The sequence below is a fragment of the Pogonomyrmex barbatus genome, unplaced genomic scaffold, assembly GCF_055798465.1.
Source record: "Pogonomyrmex barbatus isolate J1 unplaced genomic scaffold, ASM5579846v1 scaffold3, whole genome shotgun sequence".
Classification (NCBI taxonomy): Eukaryota; Metazoa; Arthropoda; class Insecta; order Hymenoptera; family Formicidae; genus Pogonomyrmex; species Pogonomyrmex barbatus.
This window is the reverse complement of record NW_028297127.1, coordinates 14763080-14787639: the sequence shown is the minus strand read 5'-3', so window position 1 is coordinate 14787639 and position 24560 is coordinate 14763080. Positions and strand designations below refer to the sequence as shown.

At 36.9% G+C, this 24560-nt stretch overlaps 1 protein-coding gene across 5 annotated transcripts in view; it reads right to left on the bottom strand.

The window, feature by feature from the left end:
- The window catches only part of Rbp6 (RNA-binding protein 6), a 596225-nt gene extending 572197 nt beyond the window's left edge, over nt 1–24028 (bottom strand). For 2 of the 5 annotated variants that reach the window (XM_025218444.2, XM_011639884.2), the window contains exons 1-2: nt 23036–24028; nt 19016–19056 (exon numbers count right to left, since the gene is read on the bottom strand). In XM_025218444.2, coding sequence (XP_025074229.1) covers nt 19016–19056; nt 23036–23100 — 106 coding nt within the window. In that variant the 5' untranslated portion in view covers nt 23101–24028. Of the gene's footprint in view, nt 1–19015; nt 19057–22896 lie in introns of all 5 variants that reach the window. The other 3 variants (XM_089079353.1, XM_011639885.2, XM_089079354.1) reach the window with 3 other exon arrangements.
- Nucleotides 24029–24560: the final 532 nt, after the last annotated feature.

Sequence of the window (24560 nt, the reverse complement as noted above, 5' to 3'; positions counted from 1 at the left end):
TTTATGGGAATGATGGAAGACGGTCGGTGTTAAAACTAAAGCCATCGGTGACCGTGAAAGGTTTGGCAGCCACTTGTTGAGTAATCTACTTAGTTCGACGAGCAAGTAACGTAGGAAGGGATCGGGAATGACACGACGAAAAAGGGAGGGGCTAAGGAAGGAAGGAAGGTAGAAAGGATGTTACTTGGCGCAAGCATCTTCATTCGTTAACTCCTACTACTGTTTCTTATATAGCACATTTATCACATTGTTTTCAAAAGTTTGCTTCGTGGATGCAAAGTGCCTTTAGAATTAAGTCGAGTTTTCAACCGATTATCAATTCTTTCATCAATCTCAATGATTTTCTTTTTTTGCAAAAAAAATCAAATATTATTTTTAAAATATTTTATTGTACAGTACAAAATATTGATTGCTTGATAAAATGTAATTAATTAATAAAAGATTATACGGCATTCTATTAAAGCAAAATTAGAAATTAACTAAAAAATATTTTGAAAATTACAAAGCGAAAGTTTTTACTTGTATTTCAAAAAGAAAAAAACATAATTCATAAAATCTTTTATTTTCTATAATTTATAATTGAAAAATAATTTCAAAAAATAAGAAAAGTCTAATTAAGAAAAATCTAATTCTAGATATCAAACGGAAAAACTTTAAATGGAAAATAATAATAACATACATCACATCTCTATACATCACTGCCTCTCATCAAACAGAATTGGTTTACTATAACGATATTATTTCGCATAATATATAAGAGGAAATAAACACAGATTTGATGTTAAATAAATCTTGGCAAATTTTCAATATAGTGAGTATTTTAATATTAACCAAATTATTTTTAGAGCTCAATTCAACGGATTTATTTACTTTTCGAACAATATCTTCGTACAGAGGGATACCTCAAAATTTACTCGCTTTACTCGCAAAGAAGTCTAGCTTTACGAGATACAGAAACTCCGAAAAAGGAATACGAAAGAATATTCCTTGAAAATACCGCTTCGCTTTCTAATATGGTGTGTAAAATGGATCGCGCAAGCTGCGTCGTGGAAGCCGCATTAATGACCGAGGATTAAAGTTGTCGTATTCCTTCCACTTTCTCTCACGCTTCGGCAAACGCGATTCCCAGTGGTTCGCATAAATTTCTGCTCTGTGGTTCATGAAAGCGCCCGAAAATATCAGCCGCCCACGTGGTCAGCCGCAAATTTGCGAGAGCCGCGTGACGGATTCCGTACGCACGTCGAGCTTCGTGCCGAATTATGTAAACGCCACAAAATGGCATTCTTTCAGAGGAACTTGGCCGAGAGTACAATCGTAAAATATAGTAACAGAAGCCTAATATAATACATTTTTATCGCATATAACAAATGAATTTATCACAACATGCTAAATAATCATCAGTGTAGCTCTAATATGTTTGCTATAAAAGTTCTAGTAATAATTGAATTTAGATTTTAATTTTAACAACATGCAAAGTTTTTAAAGCCAAGATATTGATATCCTACTTTCAAAAAAAAAGAAAAAAAACAATATTTATAAAATTTATCAACATTATTGATTTAAATTTGCATAACAATGCAAAAATGATAAAATCTAAATAATCGGACTATGATTATAAAAATAATAAAAAATTCGCTACATCTGATAGTATAAACTTTCATATTAACAAATACAATTCGAAATCGTAGCGATGTATTTTAATGATAAAAACGGTGGAACGGAGAGGAATGACAAGACTGAGAGGAATTAAAGCGACTCGTTGTTTCCGCCGATTTTCTCGCGTTAGAGGCGCGTGTCGCGAAAAGGATCGCGTTTGTCATCGCGAGAGCTCACAGGTAGTTACAGCCGCGTGACGATGGTGTCATGTACGCCCCATAACTGTGCAGGATGCGTGCGTGTGCATGCATGGGGGAGAGGGATACAAGCGTGTCACGCTAGGTAATGGACGAGCATGGTGAGTCCATTAAGAAGTAACCGTTGTTCGTCTAACTGGTTCGATACGGCATACGGGGTGGTCTATCCGCTCGTGTATGCGTGCACACGTGCACGTGTCTGTGCTTATAGCGCCCTATCTGGAGAGAGAGAGAGAGAGAGAGAGAGAGAGAGAGAGAGAGAGCCTGACCTAGCCTATAGTACATAACCACAGCAGAGGGAATGATTTCGTTGAGAAATATTCCTATCTATCGGCTGCGATAAAAGCGGAAAACATGCGACAAAATCTCGTAATGCTTATCTCGCAACTTCTTTAATATTCGCCGCACATCTTTCTGATAAACGATTCTTCAATTTACGCCATGATAATCAGACATTGCAGATGCCTAAGGATATTAAGTGAAAAAAATATCGTTTTTTCGATATAAAAATATGCTATAACAGTTTATCGAGTTATTTGCGATAATGTTATCTTTTTGTGGAGAATTTTAAGAATTGAAATTAACTTTGTCCGATATATCAATAGCCTTGTAAAGTTCACGTATTCTATTGCTCTTTAACATGTATGTACATAAAAATAAAAATCTGATTTGCGTAAAATAAGCCGCGTACTAATTGATTCGGCATAATTAACAAACGTTTCCATCAATTTAAAATATAAGAAGGTTATTCTTCATATTAATGATTTATTTTTCGAGAGATACCTACAAATATTATTATAAATATTATTATAATATTATTATAAAAATATTATAAGAAAATAATTCTCTCAATATAATTAGTGAATATTTGTTTCTATATTCTCTCCTTGTTCTTCCACTAGTAATCTGCATTATGAGAAACAATACGGCGGCTATGATGGTTAAAGAATGGTTAAAAAGACTTCCGTATACTACGCGCCACTTTCGAGACTGGCAACTTACGACTAAACATTCGTAATCGATCGTTATAAATCCCGGAACGTATCGGGGACATAAGATGTTACTGTTCGCAGTTATATACACGGGATGGTGCATTCACATGTTGAAATGTTAAACTGGGTAAAGTGATACCGTGCCAAGTAAGAGAGAACTTTTCTCTCCTCACTATATTCTACAATTTCTCTATATTTTCCACTATCTGTAACTTTCCCATATTTTCCTATTAACCCCTTTACACACACACACACGTTACGGGTGTACAGAGATGTTACATATAAAATATAAATAAAAATCTTTATTTTATTTTTCTTTTTTTCCATCATTATTGTCATCAAGTAATTTGTCACATTCAATGTAATTTATCACATTCAATTTATATATAAAATACATTAACTTAGTCGTTATAAAAAAAAAAAAAAAAAAAACAGAATTTTATTGTTTGTAAAACTGATAAAAGTGTTGTATTAAAATTAAAAATAGATAATAATGTAGAAATATCTAAACTGCATGTTTTATCTTAAGAGATGTTCTTCTTTTTATAACATATATTTTTATAATATTTTCTGATTTAATTTAATTCTCGCAAATGAGAAGATTTTAATAATACAGGAATAAAATTAAATTTCTCGGTGTGAATAATATGGAGTTGATTATAAAAAGTAGAATAAAATTGTATCTTTACTTTATATATACCGAAAAAGAAGAAACAGAATAAATTTGTTTAACAACGGAAAGTCAATTTCTATCATTAGAATTGGATATTGGAACCATAAGATAGTTTTATTATGACAGATGACTTGAAAATTCTATTAAAAATACAATAAATACCAGTCCGACATTTGACATATGCTTGGCTCTATGAGCTAAAGATGATTCACATTCGAAATGCATCACGTTCGCTCCATGACATTTTCCAAGCGTTCAAAGCATGTTCTTCCTTCTCGACGATCATCTTTACCACCGCAACGTAACCCAAGCCACTTCGTGTCAGCGACGAGTCAGCGTAAAAACCTATCGCCTTACCCACCTCTATCTACATCCGACCGCTTTTTATCGTGTTACGGAAGGCTCTCGCGAGCAGGATGACTTAAAGCGAGCTCATACGACCCATTTTGGGTAATATTATTAGAATTTTAAATCATGAAATTATCTAAAAGAAAACAAAAATTGAACTATACGTAGACTGTTCAAACATATAAAAATAATTCTGATAGCGAAGAAAATTCGCGATCAATAATGAAAGAAGCTATCCTCGAATCTCTCCCCCGATCATTGAATGATTATCTAGAATTAAAATAAATAATTGTTTTGAAATAAGAGACAAATGATTAAATTAATAAATTATTAATAGAGAATATGTAATAAGACTACGAAATCATTGTTAAAAAATGTTTTATAGGTCTTTATGAGAAGGCGATTATCCTCAAGCTCTAGATAACGCATTTAAAACGCATAGAAGCTTTATGTAACGCTCGCTTCGTATGTTTCATTCCGACTGATCGTCAAGAGATGAACCGCGTGTAAATTCATCTTTGCCCCTCTCCTTCATCGAGATTTTTCACGTAAAAAGCACGGGCGTAAAAGACGACGTAAAAGTTGGCCGACGCGCCGGTTACGAGGGAGGCCGACGTGTCGTCAACACCGATTCTAATTTAGATAGTCACGGTTAACCACGTGCTGACAATAGCTCATTTCGGATGATCTCGATAAGCTTACGCGCACCATGTCGCTCCCATTGCAGTAGAATCTCTGGGTTTCGATATTTTTCGCAATCACTGTATAAGCCGTCGAGGAAATTTCACGAATTTTCGTCGTCTTGCTCGCAAATTCGAAAAATTTGTCCAAATCACTTTTTATTTTTTCTCAGGAAAGATCACCGATAAATCAAGTGATCGGAATGAGAGTTAAATAATTCTACTTTTTCATTTAATTGATAATTATTAATTCTTAATTATAGAAGATAATCGCGGTTGGCGATCACGATCGTTTTCTATAATTAAATATTAAAAATAAAGCAAAAATAAAGCAATTATAGAACGCTGTGTGTGTAAGGCTGACATATCATTTCGTGGAAACTTATTAACTATCGAGAAACTATCTAGCTTCAATTTTAATAGTTCAAAAGTTCTATATAACTTAAATAAATAATTGTAGGTATTAAAGCACAAAATTGCTCTAGAATAAACTATAATGTTAAATTCACGCGGCATCTCATTTTGTTTTGCGAATTCTTCTAATTTTTATTGTTAGATTTCAACAAATTTATAGTTCTACGTGTCTTAAAAAAAATTTTGGCAATAAACATTTTTTTAAATAATATTTATTGCCTGAAGAAAGCTTTCTTCGAACATATATAAGATGCTAATTAATTATAAGTAATTTTACTGTATTGTAAAATAATTCTAAATTTATTGAAATGTTTGATAAAAAATTCTGATGACAAATATTATTTAATGTTTATTATTTAAATAAAAACAAAATTCTCAATATAGTTAATGAGTTTTCACGAAATAATATACTAGCTTCACACACACACACACACACACACACACACACACACACACACACACACACACACACACACACACACACACACACACACACACACACACACACCACACACACACACACATACACACCACACACACACACACACACACACACACACACACACACACACACACACACACACACACACACACACACACACACACACACACACACACACACACACACACACCAGAGAGGCACATAATGCTACTTGCCCAGGTCGGTAAATGGTAGGTAAATGATAGCGCGGCGACCTTGCGTAAACACCCATCGCACACCATAATACTACACCCGCAATAACAAACCCTGAGGCTATGTGCCAATTTCCTCGAAATATTTTAATATTTTACAATATACATTCATGCCGAATATTCATTGTATGAAATTAATTCTCAATGAACAGTCATCATATCACATTTTTCTATTACTTGAATTCTCATCTCGAATTTTTCATACTATTACATATATTGTTCGATTATTTGTGACCAAAAATATAATAAATATATCACATTTAAATCGAAAAAATTCGAAGTACTATGTGCTAAAATAAAAATAAAGCTAGACGTATTTATATCTAAGCACTGCATTTTTTAAAATAAATACTCACTGATAGCATAAATATGATAAATCATAATTTCCAGTCTCTATGACTTTTATTTCTATTTCGAATAAATCGTACAAAATACATATTTCGATAAAACAACAGGAAACAGGAAAAAAAAAAGATAAAATCAACAGATATTGAAAAATCAATATCATCTGAGTTATGAAAATCAATAATAGATCTATATATGTGAAAGCGCAGTTACGAATCCTTGTGAGTTATAATTTAACTTTTATTATTTATAGCTAAAACTTTCAGCTTAAAAACTATTGCGATATCAACATTTTCATATTAAAATTTTCGCGATTTCTAATTAATCACTGGAATATTAAATTGTTACATGGTAAATTATAGAAATAACATATGCATATATGTAGATAAATATATCACTTTTAATATCCATCTGTGATGTATACATAAATGAACATTTAAATAAACATTTTATTATACATGATACTAGGTTTCATTCCCCAGTGTGCCGCAGGCCACCGCAGATAAAACATCGCTTTGAAAAGCGATCCGCAGCGTACAATTTTGACGCACAGCCACATATAGCACGAATTATTAGCACAAGAGAGATAAATACTGATTAATGTTAACGATACAGTACGTGGAATGATGAATGGTTAGGTAGTTAATCGCCAGCTGATTAGAGCATGCAACCGCCTCTAATCCACGTGAACAAGCCTTCACTTTAGCAAATCAAATCGTTATGTAATGCGAACAAATCAGATTTACACAACGTACGTATGACGATTATATCGATATACATACATACATTGATTATGTGTAATTATAACCGTCTGTACCAAAGAGACATCTCAATGTAGATTGATACATACATCCTACGAATATACTATAAAAGTGAAGTAAAAGTAAAACTGAATGATTGCGCGTGTAAAATATCGTTGAATTTAAAATCTAAGGAAACTGAAGGCTTCGAAAAAGTAAAGATTACAAGTGTTTTAAAATAAAAGAATTTGAAGATTAAAAAAATCATAATACCTAAAATTCCTTTAAAACCATATGTGTCTTGTGTGGATATATCTATGTACGTGTGTATAGATTCATAGAAATTAAATATCAAATATCCAACAATTCCGAGGATTTAGAATTCTAAAATCTCAAAGTTATAAAATGTCTAGATCGATACAGTTTAAATATTGTTGTCTAAACTCTATACGGATGCGATAGAATCCAATCAATACGATTGGTAGAAATCAAATTCTAAATTTTTACATGCGAATGAAAGAAATCTTCTTAAGAAATTAAGATTTGCAGGACTCTTGGCTGCCTCTTGGATCGCAAGAATCTCACTTTCTCGTATCTGCACGGCAAGCCTTTGCTCGCGTCAAAACGCGTGTAATCGCGCAGCTTTAATGATGAGCGTTTCGGTCGACTGAAGTTTTAGAACGTGCGAGAACGGCGCGCATCCGCGGTGCAAAGTCACACCTCACTGCCGACGCAAAGTGGGCTAACCCCTTAATTGGAAACGTTGAATGAATTCGGAGCGCGGTGGGGAAGGGACAAACGCGAGACGGGGGGAGGAAACGCGGGGCAGGGCAATATGACTGCCATTGTTGGAAACTATAGCGCTCCGATGCCGTACAGGAAATCCTTGCGATGCGCAGCCACCCGCGCTCCTGCACACGTTGCTCCCCGTTTCACGTGTTCGCCAATGACGTTTTTTTTTTTTATTTTTACACAACTCTGCCACAACTGTAAACTGCTATATCTTCCCCCTTCTATTAAATAAAATTGTCAGAACTTTATTTTTTTCCAATAAAATTTAACTACACGCGTAATTCAGATACTAAATTGAAGACTGCATTAAAATATATGTAAAGAGCAATTGATATTCGCAGCGATATCTATAGTTGCAATCGAATAATAAAACAAGTCATATTTATGAAGTAACGATTCCTTGAAACAAGAAGATAAGATTTATTAAAAGGAAAACGAGTGACAAGAAAATATAATTGCTCAAAGAAAATTATTTATTTACAGCTAAGATTATGTACTATCTCGTTTTTAGGTGATACTCTCGTTATTGCTGATTAATGTTATTTCTTATCGTTGCTGAGTAATTTAATGAAATCTCTTAGCAGATACGATACACGACATGAATTTTAATTCTGTTTCTTAGCTTTCGTTGCTTGTCATACACGTAATAATGTTATTTGGAATTGTCCGAATACGAGCAATTTATCAAGAAATTTAAAGAAATGAGTGATGATAAAAATCAATTTATCAAATATAATTATAGCTTTATATTGTATTGTTTATTATTATATTCTTTTAAAATTTTGAAAATACTAACCGTTAAAGATAAAACTTAAATAATGTAAAATTATGCAAAATATAAAATTAAATTATCTAGTAAATAAAAAAACTCTAAATAATTCTCAAATCATTTTAAATAAAGCGAAAAATAAAAAATCCAATTTTAAGTTTAAAAATAAAAATATCTACGCAACAACTTTTTTTACGATGTCAATAATAATCTGACTAGCATCAATTACGACAATAAATGTGCAATAAATGTATAAAAGTTTCAATGATATAATGAATCTCAACGATTTTATTAATATATTATATAATTATATAATTCATATAATTTATCTTCGGAAAATTTCCCTCCTCATATTTAAAATCAAATCAAAACCAATTCAACAGATTAATTCATTACGACAATTCCATTTATTTATATTACATTTCCCTCGAGAGAAATTTCGGCCTTTCTGAACTTCCCCGAGATATCAAAGAGTTAAAGCACGCGACGTGCCGATCGAAATCGAGTGAGAACCGTCGCGGTCGCGATTCTATTTTAGCGCGATCTCGAGATTCACGTCGCGCGTGGCAGCGGCGGCGGCGGCGGCGGCGGCGGCGGCAGTCGTTTCAAGCGAACGGCGATCCGCTCGCATCCCCGCGGTGCGAGTTAAACGCATCCGGAAACTCTCTCGGCGAACTGCGCGAAACACGGGACTCAAAGACTGCCGATAACGAACGTTATCGAGCGACACGTAGCGTAAACATTTATGCTCGCATCAACGCGAACCTCTCTCGCGTCCCGTCCCGTCCTGTCCTGTCCCGTCCCGCGGCCGATCCCTCCCTCCCTCCCGTTCTCACTCGGCTCCACCTTGCACAGTCTCCGACGGCCGGTGCCCGAACAAACGATACGAGCAGCACGTGCGTCCGACAGGAGAAAACGACGAAGCATCTGGCGCGAACGACCGCCAGCGGGATGGCGGGAGGACGAGAGAGGCGCGATGGGAAACGATGCGCTGGATGCACTCCGCGATGCACTACTCCGCGTCCGTCGTCGCGGACGGATTCCGCTGCGATCCGGAGCATGTGAGGCATTGGCTGCAGCTGTTATATGTAAACGCTACGGTATCGCAAAACGGAAATGTCGAAGGTAATAACCCTCGTGTTCTATTATAGGCGAAGTGGCCGCTACTATTATTAGTAGCCGTTACGGAAAACTGCAGCGGTATAATTTCCAATGTGAGAATCCGCGTCGCCGAGTCCTCTCTTTATCGCCGATGCAAAGTAACACGTTCCTCCGATCCTCGCTCTTCCTTCTTACGCGTATCGCACTTTTATAAACTCGCGAATAAGAATGTACGGATGCAAATTTATGGGGGAGGGGAAAAAAAAAAAACTTTCTTTTGGTATCGATGAGAAAAAGACAACTTTTGTTTAAGAGATTATAGTCTGTTAATAGCCGCCAGCTGTCGGATGCTTCCAGCGTTAACATAACAGAAACACGGTCTATGCGAGTGAAATATCTCGAATACAAGCGTTTCTGTTTCGAGAAACGAAAGCATCGTAAAAATCGCCACGTGCAATCCGAGAGAAATCGCGATTGCGCTAAGTAACGTCGGACAAATCGTAATGCAGCTTAAACGCTCGATGCACTCGGTAGAGGCACTACAGCGAATTGGAGCGTGCGAAGCAATAACGGTGTACCTTGAATGCAAGCGTTTCAATTTCGCGAAACGCGAAAGTGTTGTAAATATCAACTGTGAAGATTATCACGAGCTATTTGAGATAAATCACGGCATTATTGAGCGACATCAGTAGCAATGTAATTCAAACGGTGCGCGCGATGCACTCCACGGTGCGTTACATTAATTCCAGCACGAAAGGCGTTAAATGTGAGAGAAAGTGAATCGAGTCAACAAATTTATAATAATAATAAAATTAGAGAGAACATTATATTGAGAATTAAAAAGTCCGTATCGATTAAATTACAATAATAAATTATGAAAATTAAAAATCAGAATTTTTAAAAAAAACGGAATTATTATTTTTTAACAATTTATATTCGGATATTCCGAACGTTAGTTTCTTTTCAAGGTTCACATCTGACACATCTTTTACCCAAAGCTATTTCTCTTCTGAAATTCCATTTTCCGTGTTCGATCGAAACAGCCGATAACAAATCAAAGAATTGATATCATAAATTGTAACACAGATCAAGTCTGCGACTCGTCCTATTTTTCCTATATCGCTGATCGTTAGTTATAAAGAGGAATTCGTTCTATTTAAAGGTGAAAGGAAAATTCAAGTAATATCATATCAACATATAAATTCAAATTATAAAAAAAAGCAAATAATATCCTATCTTTTGTTCGCAGCACGTGACGATCATTCATATCGTCATCTTATTTAAAGAGCAAAATATCAAAAGTCAGCGTAGACGAAAAATCTATATTAATATAAGATAAAAAGAATATTCTAATTATGCACGTGTTACACTTCGATAAAATCATTGACAATTGCTTAATACAGTACTGTTTACGAACAATAATTAAATCGCTGAATTAATACTTATATTTGCAGCGACCAACATTCGTGCGTGTCTCTTTCAGGCGCTTATAACTTGTCAACTCCGCGAGAAGCACATGGCGTAAATATATTTACGCCGCACTCTGGCCACATACGCCGCATTATACATTACACATTATACATATTCAACAACAATTAATCATCCCTATCCGCGAAGCCAACTATGCGACACTTTGTATCAATAAACACGAAGCATCATTTTGAAGGCCGAGGTATTCCCACTCCGTTGCCGTATTTTATCAAATCCGATCGGCCATCTTTTTTAACACATGTGACATGTGATCGATGTATAATAAATCACTATCTGTGAGAGTGCTTTCCATTTAGTGACACAAGTCGACACAAGTATCGTTCTACCTTTCTTGGCTTTCGATGATTAACAAGAATAAAATGATACTCGTGTCGACTTGTGTCACTAAATGGAAAGCACCCAGTGTAACGCGCATATCTCGATAATTTCAGTATTTTTTCGCAATTTCCGGCATTACATGTAACACCTCTCTTTTTTTTTATCTCTGACTAACTTTGGCTTATCTCTCGTCGACGCAAGACTGAGAAGGGTGGGGGAGGGGGGGGGGGAATGAGCGGGAGGGGAAAAAAAGAATCGCGGTCGTGACGACGGTTTGCCCGATAACGAAAGAGGCACCGACTGTTATGAGAGATTCTTCCTAACGTACGCGTATCGGCACAAGGCGCCTCTTGTTCGAGATCTGCGAGCCGGCAAAACGAGATGCTCGCGGATAAGAGTGTGTTCGTCGACCGTGCGAACGACTGCCAGTGCATACATATTCAAAACCACGTTCCACCGTCGCCGCCGATCCGTCCATTCCCTCCGAACTTCCTTCTATGTGCGAAACTGTTGCAGGATATACAGGAATTACCGTCCCAGGAATTACCGTCGTTTCTCTCGATCACTGCCCTAAGAGCCGAATTAAGCGGAACACTTGTTTCGCGCCGTCGAGGTGTCGACGATTTAGAAAATATTAAATTTGAACGCGTTAGAAAATAAAATCTTAGAAATTTCTAAATTATTCAAATCCTATTTTATATCCTCGAATATTCAAATACCAAAATTTCGAGTTCGTGTTAGATTATCGTCTTGAAAACTTTCGAACAAATTAGTGATCTTTTTTGCTAACTAAATTTTAATCCCCTTCTTCCGTGAGAAAGTAGAGAATAGTTTGATAAAAATAATTGACATAAAACTGTATTACAAGAAGAATATAAAATACGATATATATCTTTATTTATTTTTTTTTTCGAGAGAAAGGATAAGATTAAACAAAAGTTATCTATTCTATTGCACGTATCATAATCGTCAAAAACTACATCAAATTTTAAAATAATATGCTGTTGCCCTATATAAAAAATTATATATTCTATTCAGATCTATACTTGTATCATCAATGTACAACCTTTATGAAAAAGCATCTGCCAATAAGAGCAATGGTAGAAACGTAACGATAAACTGCCGCGAGGCGAAAAATATTTATTAAAGCACCTGCTAAATTGTAAACGACGTCCATCTACAAATAATATTTCCGCGACAGTTCACGTATTCGTTCACGAATGCACGTTGCACCAACCGAAATTTGCCATACTACATCGGTTTGCGCGTTTTGGTAAAATATAGCAGAAATAACGTTTATACTCGTGCTCCTGACCAAAATAAACTACGACTTGCGTTAATATTTCAGAAAAATAAAAGAGAGAATATTTATTTTGTTCATCGATATTTTGAATTTCCCAGTTATACAGAACGATGAAACTTCACACTCACAGTTGTTGATAACTGTCGTGCAATTTAAACGTACTTCTGCTACGATATAAAATTATTCAATATTTATAAAACGCAAAAATAGATAATATAAATAATTCAATCTAATGCAATCAAATCTAATGTATTATATGTAACTTCATTGGATATAATTGTATCGAATCGGCTAATAAAAACTTAAAAACTTATTATAAACAAATTTTAAATTCCGTTATACCAAACGTGCTTCGCGCAATAACGTAAATAAATTACGAGTGAAATGTGATAAAGAATATTTTAGATTTTCCTCACATTTTCATTCATTTGCGAATTCTAATTTTGCTTGAGCATTAATTCGGTTAAACGTTCAGTATTGTCGGTGCAATTGAGTTATTACGTACTTGTCGAAATTAGCCTAAAAATACGTCGATGGGGAGACACACATCCATATGAAATGCGTCATCCGCGTTAATACGCAACTTAAAGCTCGTCCAATTCAACCCAGACCTACCTAACGTACTATTTATAATCCGCTCTAGAGTGGTACTAATTGGCGTTGTTTAGGGATGACGACGTTGGTTCTGTGACTAATCGACCGACGTCTCGTTTCGCTCCACATTAAGCTCGCGCACGCGAAGCGGCGCGTGACGAACTTTGTTATTATGATCTTATCGCAAAATGCATAATTCACGATAATTAAAAATTAATCCAGTCATCTCGGGATACCGAAAAAAACGGTGCTTACGAATCATACGGGAGTGTTTCAAAGCAAGTTTTTGAAACTGCGGTCTCGCAAACGAGCATCTTCTTCAATAATAATATATATAATTCTTTGCAGAAATTCCACGTAAAAAATATATATATACATATCTCTCAGCATCAAATGTATATTCTTAATCATCAAAAGATTGATCAAGACTTTGTATCTTAAAAGATTATTTCCACGAGCAGTGGTTAAATTTAATGTCTTCTCATTCGTTCGTGGGTTAACGTGCTCAGTGAAATTTGTCGGCGAATTTTTGCCGTTATTTCTCCATGTCGACTCGTGGCTCTATCTCCGTCACTATGCCTGGTCGCCCATTAAAACGGCCGGGTGCAATTACGTTTAAAAATAGCGAGAGAGTCGAGAGTAGAGTCTGTTGAGCTCGATTGCATCAGACACCACGACGACGACAACGACAACAACGACGACGACGACGACGACGATGAAACGGACGGTAGCAGAGGAAGCAACCACAACGACGACGACGACGACGACGACAACGAAGAAAATGAAAACAACCATGACAACAATGATGACGACAAAGAAGACAACGACGATGACGACAGGGAAACGTCAGAGGTTTCGCTCGTCCGCACTTTGCAATCGATTTGCTACGAAAGTCGATAGTCTGCTTGCTCTTGTTTGGCATACCATTATCGTGAATCGCAAAAAAACAAAATGATCGATACTGACCTCTAACTTTATATTCATCATCTTTATTTTTCATTCAAAAAAAATTGTTCGATAAAAACTTATTAAAGGTATTACAAGTAGAGCTTAAATTTTATTATATCAATTGCAATGCGTTATAATAACGTAAATAAATTATGAAAGAAATAGCTAAAGAAAAGCACTCTATACATTTTCATACGCTTATACGAAACCCTTTGAATATATAAAGAATATTTTTACTTGATCATTAATCTAAATGTATTCTTAATGTTTTTACTATCCAATCCTCTAAAAATTGTGATACTACAAAATCCATTTAAAATCAAATGAATAGTGAAATTTTGTTATTTATATATTTTTTTGGAATTTAATTGGCTAGAATCCACAGATTTTCAATCGTTTCCACTTTTAAAAAAGCTGTGTAAGAGATTTAATTTTTATTGTTTTTTCCACGTTGCTGATTGGTTTTTCTCATTTTGCTTACATCGTGTTATGTAGTTATCAATACGAAGATCATGCATTTTGACAGTTTTTATATCTTTTATATATAATAAAAAATAAAATCTAATAAATAATAATATCTTTTATATATGTACGTAACTGTCATCGCAGATATAAAACTTACAAGTTGTGTAAAAATACATGTTTTATTTCTTACTTTCTTCGAAGTATATATGATCAATTAAATATGGAAGATAATTAAGTAATTTTCTTTATATCACACGATAATTTATTAACGATGTAGACATATACGTAGTTGCAACACAAATTAATCTGAATTTTATATTTAATAAAAAAAACATGTAATAAAAAAAATTAATGCGATAAGTGCGCGTTCTTTGTATATGTATTATTTATATTTTTTAATCAAATAGCTAAAAGTTTCCATAAATTAACGATATCATGAATTGCTTTGCATGGAGAAACCTGTTTGTATCTGAGCCACAGTTTTCTCAGTTAGTGCAGTTGCTATAAACCTCGTTAATTCTCGGTGAGAGTGACGAAAATCAGGCGTAAACTGACACGTGCTTGTAAGCTAGTGTGTACATTATTTCCACACCTCTGGACCGGTCCCAAAGCGTCAGTTTGACGTTTAGATCGCCGAAGATGTAACGCTCGTTAGGGAGCACGTTCATACTAAGCCGCATATTTTTCAATCAAAATTTATACGATATTTGACTCTTAATTTTAATCAATTTTTAACTGATACGATAAGACAAATATACGAATGTTATGCGTAAGTGGTTAAATTATTCTGATAAACAGTCAGGCATTTACACTATATAATTAATTAATCGCGATATTATTCTTCGATTTATTTATCCTATGACTGAATATCTGTTAATTTAAGGACTTGAAATCAATCATATTGAGAAAAGAATTATGTAAACAAAAAATTGCATTTTACAATAAGAGAATATCTTAATTATTTAAAAAATTATTTGCAAATTAGGATCTATTGCGTAAAAAAGAATATAAACACAATCTCGAATAAATATATAAAAATTTTTTTCACGATCTAAGATAAATTAATCAGACACAAAATTGTATGAATAGAAATATTAACTGATTAACACAATTATCATTATTGGTATATTTCATAAAGATAATTTGCGTTCAATGCCGCAACAATTTGACGACAATTATTCGCATCAGATAATATCAGTCGTATGCAGTCGAGTCACGGTATCAAACATACCAAGAAAAATATTATTCCAGCGGCTATTGGTTTTTCTGAACCGGATATTATATTGACGATTCAGAATAAAAAAACTACCATGCAAATTTTTAATATGTACACTTTCTTTTATTATGTATCATGTTTCTCACGAATACATCGAGAGAGATCGTGATTTATTAAAGTTTCATATATGTGAAATAATTGTTCAATATCACTGAAAGATATTTATCTCTCTTATCGTTTATGTTGTTACTTTCGAAAAGTTTGAAAATGTTCACATAATTATTACGAAACGATGATCTATTGCATACGTAATAATTATAATGAAAATCGCTATTAAGAGAGAATCACGAAAAACTCATAGTGAACGGATAAAATTATTGTAACGTGACGGACAAAGTGCATTAATTAAGAAAGTTATATGTATATTATATATGTATGTATAAGATGTAATATTTAATATAAATCGTGTATCAATGTGTCTCAAGATGACATACAAAGGGCAACGAGGTGAGAACAAGGCAACTAATGTGCTTAGCTCGATTGGCCTCGATTCCAGAAAGGGATGGACGAGATATTTAATACAAAAGAGAGAGAAGTATAAAGACAGAGACCTAAACCGTGAAGCCCGCGTCTTCCAATTACGTAGAATGTAATTATCCGTTTAAGATAATTTACAAACTTCATGAATATATATAATACACAAGCAACTTATTCAATGTAAGTAACTTTGAAAACGAAACACGAGCTTCTCTAGCTCCATTTTGCTCTATAAGAAGTAAAATCTGGCGAGAGAACCTTGGTTACTGACCTCATTTTCATGTAATTTAGTATACCTTAGTATACCATAGTAACCTTTTCAAAACATGACGGCAAGAGTGTAAATTAAACGAAAGTTGATCTGCTGATTCATGTTAGACCGGCAGCTTTTATCGTCTTACAACGCCTAACATGGGGTTTCGCGGACCCCACGTTTCGCTTGAAAAGTTACGTATACTAGCGTCCTGCGCGCCTGCAAAGTTTATAAAAGTTATTCGTAAATGGCTTGCGGAGAAAGAGCGAATTGCACCGCGGAAAGCGGAGTAAGGAACAAGCAAGATGGCGAGAAACGAGCGAGATGGAGAGGCACGACTTACGCAACAACGGCAAATAACGCTAATGAGTTCGCTACTCGTATTCTTTCAAGCAGGAAGCTCTCCTTGGAAAGAACTCGTTGCTAAAGAATCGTCGAAACGGTACGAAAACGAACAACACGTATCTCTCGAAAAAAAATCGTGTATTACTGTACACCTAAGTTTCTATAATATAATAATTACATTTTTCAAACATAGAGAATTAAATAAATAATAATATAATAATAATATAATATTACTGTTTATCATTTAAAATAATAATACTATAACAATGACAATACTTTGATATAATTTTAACAATAATTATATCTTATATATACATATATCAAAATATCATTATTACGAATACATATTTATTATCAATTAATTGTTTTTTTAGGTTAATATTCTAATCCGATAAAGCTCTGTAATATGCATATGTATAAAATATTGAATGTCAATATGACACAATAAATTGCCAAGATATTAGGAAACACTTTCAATGAATATAAAGCACGGTGAATACAAGGTAAATAAGATTAGCACACGAGCGCGCAATCATCTTCCAGCTGATCTGATTAAATGTCGTGAAAAAGTCGCAAATATCTACATGACCGTCATAAGTGTTTTATAAAACACGTGGTCGCGCGTATCCTAGCATCTTTTTTCTTCCATTTCGTAATGAGCTTCCTCTCCGAGGTATCATTACACGATGTATCATTATTTATCACACGTTAGAAAACAGAAGGAGGAAATTTAAATCCGCCGGAATTCCGGTTTCCCTCATAATTTTTATCACTGTCATTTCTTCGACATCCTGAATGTAAGTTGTCAAGTTATTTTCTTTGAGTGACAACGAAAAAAATGTAAAAAAGTAATACAAACAATTATTGTTTCAAATATTATAGTAATTTTGATATATCATTATATTAAAATTAAATTAATCAATTTTCATAGTTTTTTTACATAATGTTTTATTGTTTGTTATATCTTATGCATCTTATGCAAGGTAGAATTTAGTTCGAGTTTTCTCGTTAGTCACATCCCGTTTCTTTAGTGTCAAAGAGACATTTCTGTAACAAATGCTTTGCACATGAGTGCTTTATGCAAAAAAATATAAAGCCGTAGATAATAAGATTTTTATATATCATTGTTTGAGATCACACAAATATGTGCTAACAGAGGTAATCTTTTAGCTTTTACACAACATTGTGTAAATTTATAAAAATATAGGTGACATTATACAACGCGCGGAACTTGGCATTAAGTTCCACCATTTTTCATGTATGATATTTTTCCTCTTACGTAAAAAGGTACTTTTCAGAGATGATGTATAGTAACATTCTCCGTCATACGATAAGGAAATATGTCAAGTTGTAAAACAGTACAAAATACAAAAATTTAATATTTCCCGAAGTTTTAGAAAACATACTTTCCAACTTTTTATAAATGACATTTTTCGACAATATTTTCCGCTACGGAATAAAGGAACGTGTCAAACTATAAAACAGTCAGTCGTGACAATTTTTAAATCTCTGTCGAAACTCACCGCAGCTGACGTATGTTACAATTTCTCAGAATTTCCTGTTACAAATGACACCAATTCTGTTTATTTGCTTTCCACAATAAAGTGTGTTGAATAATTTTTTCAAAAAAGTACCTCGCGAGAAATTTTTTGCCTCACATAAAAAAAAAACATTAAAATATATACTGTGTTTTATAATTAATTTGATTAATATAAAATACGATTTTTATTTCAATAAAAGTTTTATCAGTTTTAACATTATCGATTAACATAAAACATTTAACAATTAAAGTAAAATGCATGACACATGATGACATCAAATTTCTTTTAAAGAAGAATTCAATTCGAAGTGCCCGTTAGTTAGATCCCCGTTAATAATGACGTTTTTTCCTTATAAAAAAAAGCCATTTTTCAAGTTCTTGATAATGATAACTCCTTAAAGATGTCCAGCAACTTGAGAGAGATACGCGTGTCGCGATACGTAAATCAGCAAATAATAACCGTGAAGATGCGCGGAAGGAGATAATATCCGCAATGCTCAGACTGGGTGGTCGCGCAAACGGGATTCGTTCCCGAGCGGTTAGCATCCATCGCGAATAATTGTCAATGCGACTCGATTACGCTATTACGTGCTTTTCCCACATACCTGGACTAGTCTGCCAAGATAGGCCGCCGATGAACATTTTCCTAGAAAAGAAAGACGATTCCATCAGGCTCGCCGTCCAGTCGCGGGTTGTTGGCGGAAGAGGAAGCGGACGCGGGGAGACTGCCGGCAGAGGGTAACTTCCGGTACTATTTTGCAACCCCCTGCGCAGTCTCCCGCCCTCAGCGGCAGGTGTCACCACACATCAACAATCGAACAACACCCGTCTTCTTTTATTTTTTGCAAACACGTTTCGGTCGCGACGCGGCCCGAAAACTGGATCTTCCGATCGCGGATGGAACGCGAGTTACGCGTATTCTTCTCGGACCGGCACCTTCCGTATGTTTCACATCCCTCTTTTCTTTGCACGCAATTTCACACATCGATTCACCTGCGCACATGATTGACCCCGATCGATCAATTAATCAATTTGTTATTTTTTATCCACGCATTGGGAGATCCCGTCAATTTTGAATTTGCACCGCCGGAGGAAACCGCGCAATTTATATCTTATCTTTCGAAATCTACTATCAATACAAATTAACAAAAAGATAACAAGTGTACATAACGCATGCAATTGAATGTAAGCGATATATATTATAGATGGGAAATTCAGCCTGTTCGCTAAAGAGCATATTTAATGACTCATTACTTCGATACTTTATGCATTGTAGTAAAAAAAACCAAGTTGAGATTCTCTTTAGATCTCTTCGAGAAGTTTCATAATTTAAGTTTTTACATCTTTGAATTAGGCAAAAATACAAAAATTACGGAAACTTGTACGATAACATTAATTACACTCGGAACTTCCCCATCGAGGAATAGTCTTGCACGAACACGTAACGCCTATCGATCACTATTTCAAGGTGGAAAATCTGCGTGTTATCTGCCTTACAGATCGATGAACGATCCACGTGATTGTTGACTATCTACACATCGAGTGAACGGCGTACGTTTGCTAACGACTTTACGACAACTCCAACATTATAAAGAGTTCTAGATGGAGACCTCTCGTTATCAAGGTCGTTAAGTGATAAAAAAAAAAAGACGACACCTAAGCTTTTTAGATAGGATAAGTGCGATACCGAGAATATCGTTCCGCGAATAAACCGGCCGATCTAGAAGACCGCCAGCGGCTGTAATCGCCAGTCTCTCGCAGGAAGCGAATTGCGCTTTGCACACTGGCCGGCAGTGACCATAATCGATCCACGTACGCGTCATTAATTAGCCGGCTTAAGTATCCGTCAGCGTGCGTCGATAAGGAAACGACCTCCCATTCTTTTCATTCATGATCTCTCGTCCCCCCCCTCCACCACACGGATGAAGTGAGATCTCCCCACTACTGCTCGCTCTTCATCATCGTCGTCGCAAATAATCGCGCTTCGCATTATTACACAGTGAGATAACGCTCCTGCTTGGTGGACGTAATCACGTGGTGGCGCATTTGAACATCGATTTTCCGAGCCACGATATAGCTATCTTCCTCCCACGCACGTTCGCCCCTTCTGCCGCCACTTCTCCCGCCTTCTCTCTCTCTCTCTCTCTCTCTCTCTGCATCTCTACCTCTATCCGCCTATCCATCTAGAGCTTCCCAATTGGAAGAATCAAAGTGGGTTATCGTTTCCTAGCTCGCGATCATCGCGAGAGTTAAATCTGAAATCGCTTCTTACAGATAATCTCAACAATTGGGAATTACATATTCTCAATATCACTTATCATCAATGTCAATATCACTTAACATTTAAATTCTCCAATGGAAAATAGTGTCTTCTTAAAGAAAGATAATATTGCGAAATATCAATAAATAAATATAGATTTGTTATGCAATTTCGTTCAAAAAAGTTTCATTCATGATTCATTTGTCTACTGACACAGATACAATAATACAATATACAATCGGTATATCGATATTTTATTATTGAATACTATTTAAAGTATCAGATATGTCAAAAAGGTTTGGAAAAAGATTCTCCAAACATTAAATTAAATCGCGGTTATATTTATTCATCTATATTTATCTATACAAAACAAAAAAGAAACAGATACCAAAACTGTCATGTTCCAATTTTTCCTCTAAATTAAGATTTTAATGATTTTCTTTTCCAAATAAAATTTACTTTAAAATTATTTTTCAAATACTCCGAATATTAATTTAATTAAATAATTAAATTGCATCTAAATATATTACCTACTTTTTAATTTATCCAACAAATCATGTTAAAGACGTGGTTAAATTATCAAAGAAATATTATTTAAAGGAGTCAGAATGTTTAGTAAATTTAATATATATTTAGTAATATATATTTAAAATTTCTTACAAATACATTTCTGAATGTCTCTTGATCAGAAACCCAGAAGAACATGAACAAATATTACTACGTTCAATATCAAGAAACAAAATTAATAATAATGAAATATGCGATAGCAAAATACTGCGAGAAATCCAAAATTTACAATTTCTTCTTATGTAAAAAGAGCATATAACCACAGATGAGATTTTTGAAGAAAAATATTCGAATTTATAATCAGTTTACTACTCATAAACATGAATATAATTATTAATAGTTCAATCATATTGTCAAACGCCGTTGAATGAACATTTAAGTCGAACAGGGAGAGCAATCTAACAAATATTAATTGATTTGGTATCTTGTATTAATAACAGTAACATAATTTGATTAATTTATCAATCACAAACGAAACTAAGCGAAACCATCACGTTTTCCGAGCATTATGGGCATTATCGGATGAGCATCGTATCGATCACAGTGCGACCTAATACAAATCGGTTGTTGTTTGCTTTTTCACAATCGTCATAATCAGATGTGGTCTAATCAGCTTGTTAATCACAACCAAAATTGTACAAACTATCACATATTACCCTAAATGATACAGATATATCATTAGATGAACGTCGAGCTGAACGATCTAACGAATAGAACCGATTAAAGATATCTCACTATCTTTTTTTTTTTTTTTTTTTTTTTTTCAAATAACCAAAGAGGAATCAGTTTATTAATCACAACCGAAGCTGAACGAAACTATCGCGTTCTTCACCAAATTTCAAACAAATCATCAAATATATTTGAGATTAACCAATCCAGCTATTGATCGCGAGAAAAATCCTGAAATTTCATTCAACTGAAGAACACTGCACATTGCTCATGCGGAGTATCGGTCCCGCTTCGTTTTCAGGCAATCACGTGACAAGACCACGCGTGATTTCGTCCGGAAGAGTCGGTGGTCCACCACGTGGCCATCGGGCAAAGCGTGGTGTCTTCACGTGTGGTATTCCCAGTATTTCGCGTTCTTTCGCGCGAACCCCCGTGAAGTATGCCGGCTGACGGGCAGATTCGAAGGTGGCGGCATCTCCTCTCCCTCCCTTCTTCTTTCCATTCATCCAGACACTCTCCCACCCCCGCATTCCCATCCGTTCCCGTCGACGCGGGGGTATACCAAACGCTGAAAGAAGGCGCCACCGGTCCGAGGAGAAGTACGCATATTCACGCGGCAAACATAAACACCATGCGTATCGCGTGATCCACGACGGCATCGTCGTCGCGATGAGCGTCGAATCGGTCTCGGTTCGAAAATCTTAGCCATGGATACGCGATCCATCCGTTTCGGGAAACGACCGACGTTAAACCGAAACACTGTCACGGGAGCAGGATAACAGAAACACAAGCTTTTTCCAAGGACGAGCGATCGCTGCGCGGCATCGCACTGAGAACGAAAGCGCTCCATTTTCCCGCCCGTCGTCCCCCACCCTCTATTTCTCTCCTTTCACACTCTCCACGCATTCAGCCATGCATACATCTTCTCTTACACCCGCTCTCTTTCTCTCGCTCGCATTCTCTCTCTTTCTCTCTACCCTCCCTCTCTACCCGTTCTCTCTCGTGTGGTCGATCGTTGATGGTCGATGTAGTTTCGGGATTGCCCGGGAGTTGTAAACGCGAAGGCTGCCGTTCACGTGGTGGACATGGTGACAACCTCCCTCCCTTTGTTCGCTCTGTTTCTTCGTACCCTGGATCGTTGGGCACCTCGGCGGGCGAGCCGCTCGCTACGATCTCCTGATTCTGGGACTCCATAACAGCGCGCGGCGCACGATTACTCGTTGTCGTCGTCGTCGCGAGGCTCTCGCGTGCCCGGGGTGGAAGCGACGGCGCTCGGCGAGTTTGCTCGCGTCCGGAGAAGTGGTGCTGTCTGGTGTTTTGGATAATAATGATGCTGCTGCTGTTGCTACCGCTGCTGCGATCACGGACTGTGTCCTCGTCGATGCGCGCGACGGTAATCTCGTCGCCGACGGCAGCGGCGAGCGTCGTCGCGGCAAAGCTCGTGACGTATAAAGGAAATGATGTCACGACACGCGCGAGACTTTCCTCGGAACTTGCTTCAGTTGTGCCGGTGTTTCAGCTACGTGTTTTTCCTCCGAGGAGCTTCCTCTCGCTCCCGATTACGCTCCTTCGATCTTCCTTCCTCTCCCTCGCGCTCTATCTACCTTCCGGGCCACCTCTGTGATTACGAAGGGCGACACGTTCGACTGATAATCGCGCGGCACTAGGACGAGAGCGCGATTATTGACGGCGAAAAAGGTTGACGCGAAACGGGGCTGAGGGTCAAGATATACCCGCGCTTGTATCGCGCCGGATGACGACGATGACAACGATGACGACAACGACAGGGCGGCAAGGATGACGATGACAACAACGAGGAGGACGAATACGAGGACGATGATGACGACGACGACGACGACTTAATAGAGTATACGAGGGAAAAAGGCTGTCGACCTCTCGCTAGCTCTTTTTTGACTTCGATATTACTCTTCCCTTGGTCAATTACTTTCTCCTTCTCTCTCGCTCTCTCTCTCCCCCCGCACTCTCCTCACACTACCGACTACTAAAAACTAAGGAGAAGGTGAGAGGTTACGTGGCTGCGCGGTACGGCGACTACTGATGACGGGCGGCGGCCGGTACTCGGACGTGCGACGCGCTCTGCGAGAGGTTCGACGCGACACTGCGCTCTCGGCGCGGGGCGGGGGGAAGGGGGGTTGGGGGGAGAGGGGCATGCGACGGCGGCAGCGGCAGCAGCGGCGGTGGCGGCAGCATCGGCGGCGGCGGCGGTGACGGTGGCAGTGGCGGCGGCGGCGGCGGCGGCGGGGAATGTTGGTACTCGAACGGCGGGGGTCGAAGAGGATGTTGCGCGCCTGCGTCGTCCCCACTCGACGTGTTCGACGAAACGGAGAGGGGAATGCCACGACCGCGCGTACCCGCCTCCGATCGCGGCCTGTTCGCCTGCTCGCTCGCTCGCTCGCGGATAGCGCCAACGTAAACGCTAGCGCGAACGAGCGAACGAGAGGGCGAGGGTGATCCTCGCGCGAAAAAGTCTGACCACCCGTGCGCCTGCACTACTTGCTCCACTTCCTCGCCTCCACGTGACCCGCGGCCAAAAGCGCAACCCTCGCGCGAGTAACGGACACAAGGTTGCGAAAAATTTGATTTCCTCTTTATATCTTTCCTTTCTATGTAATTACATCTTCTTTTTATTTTTT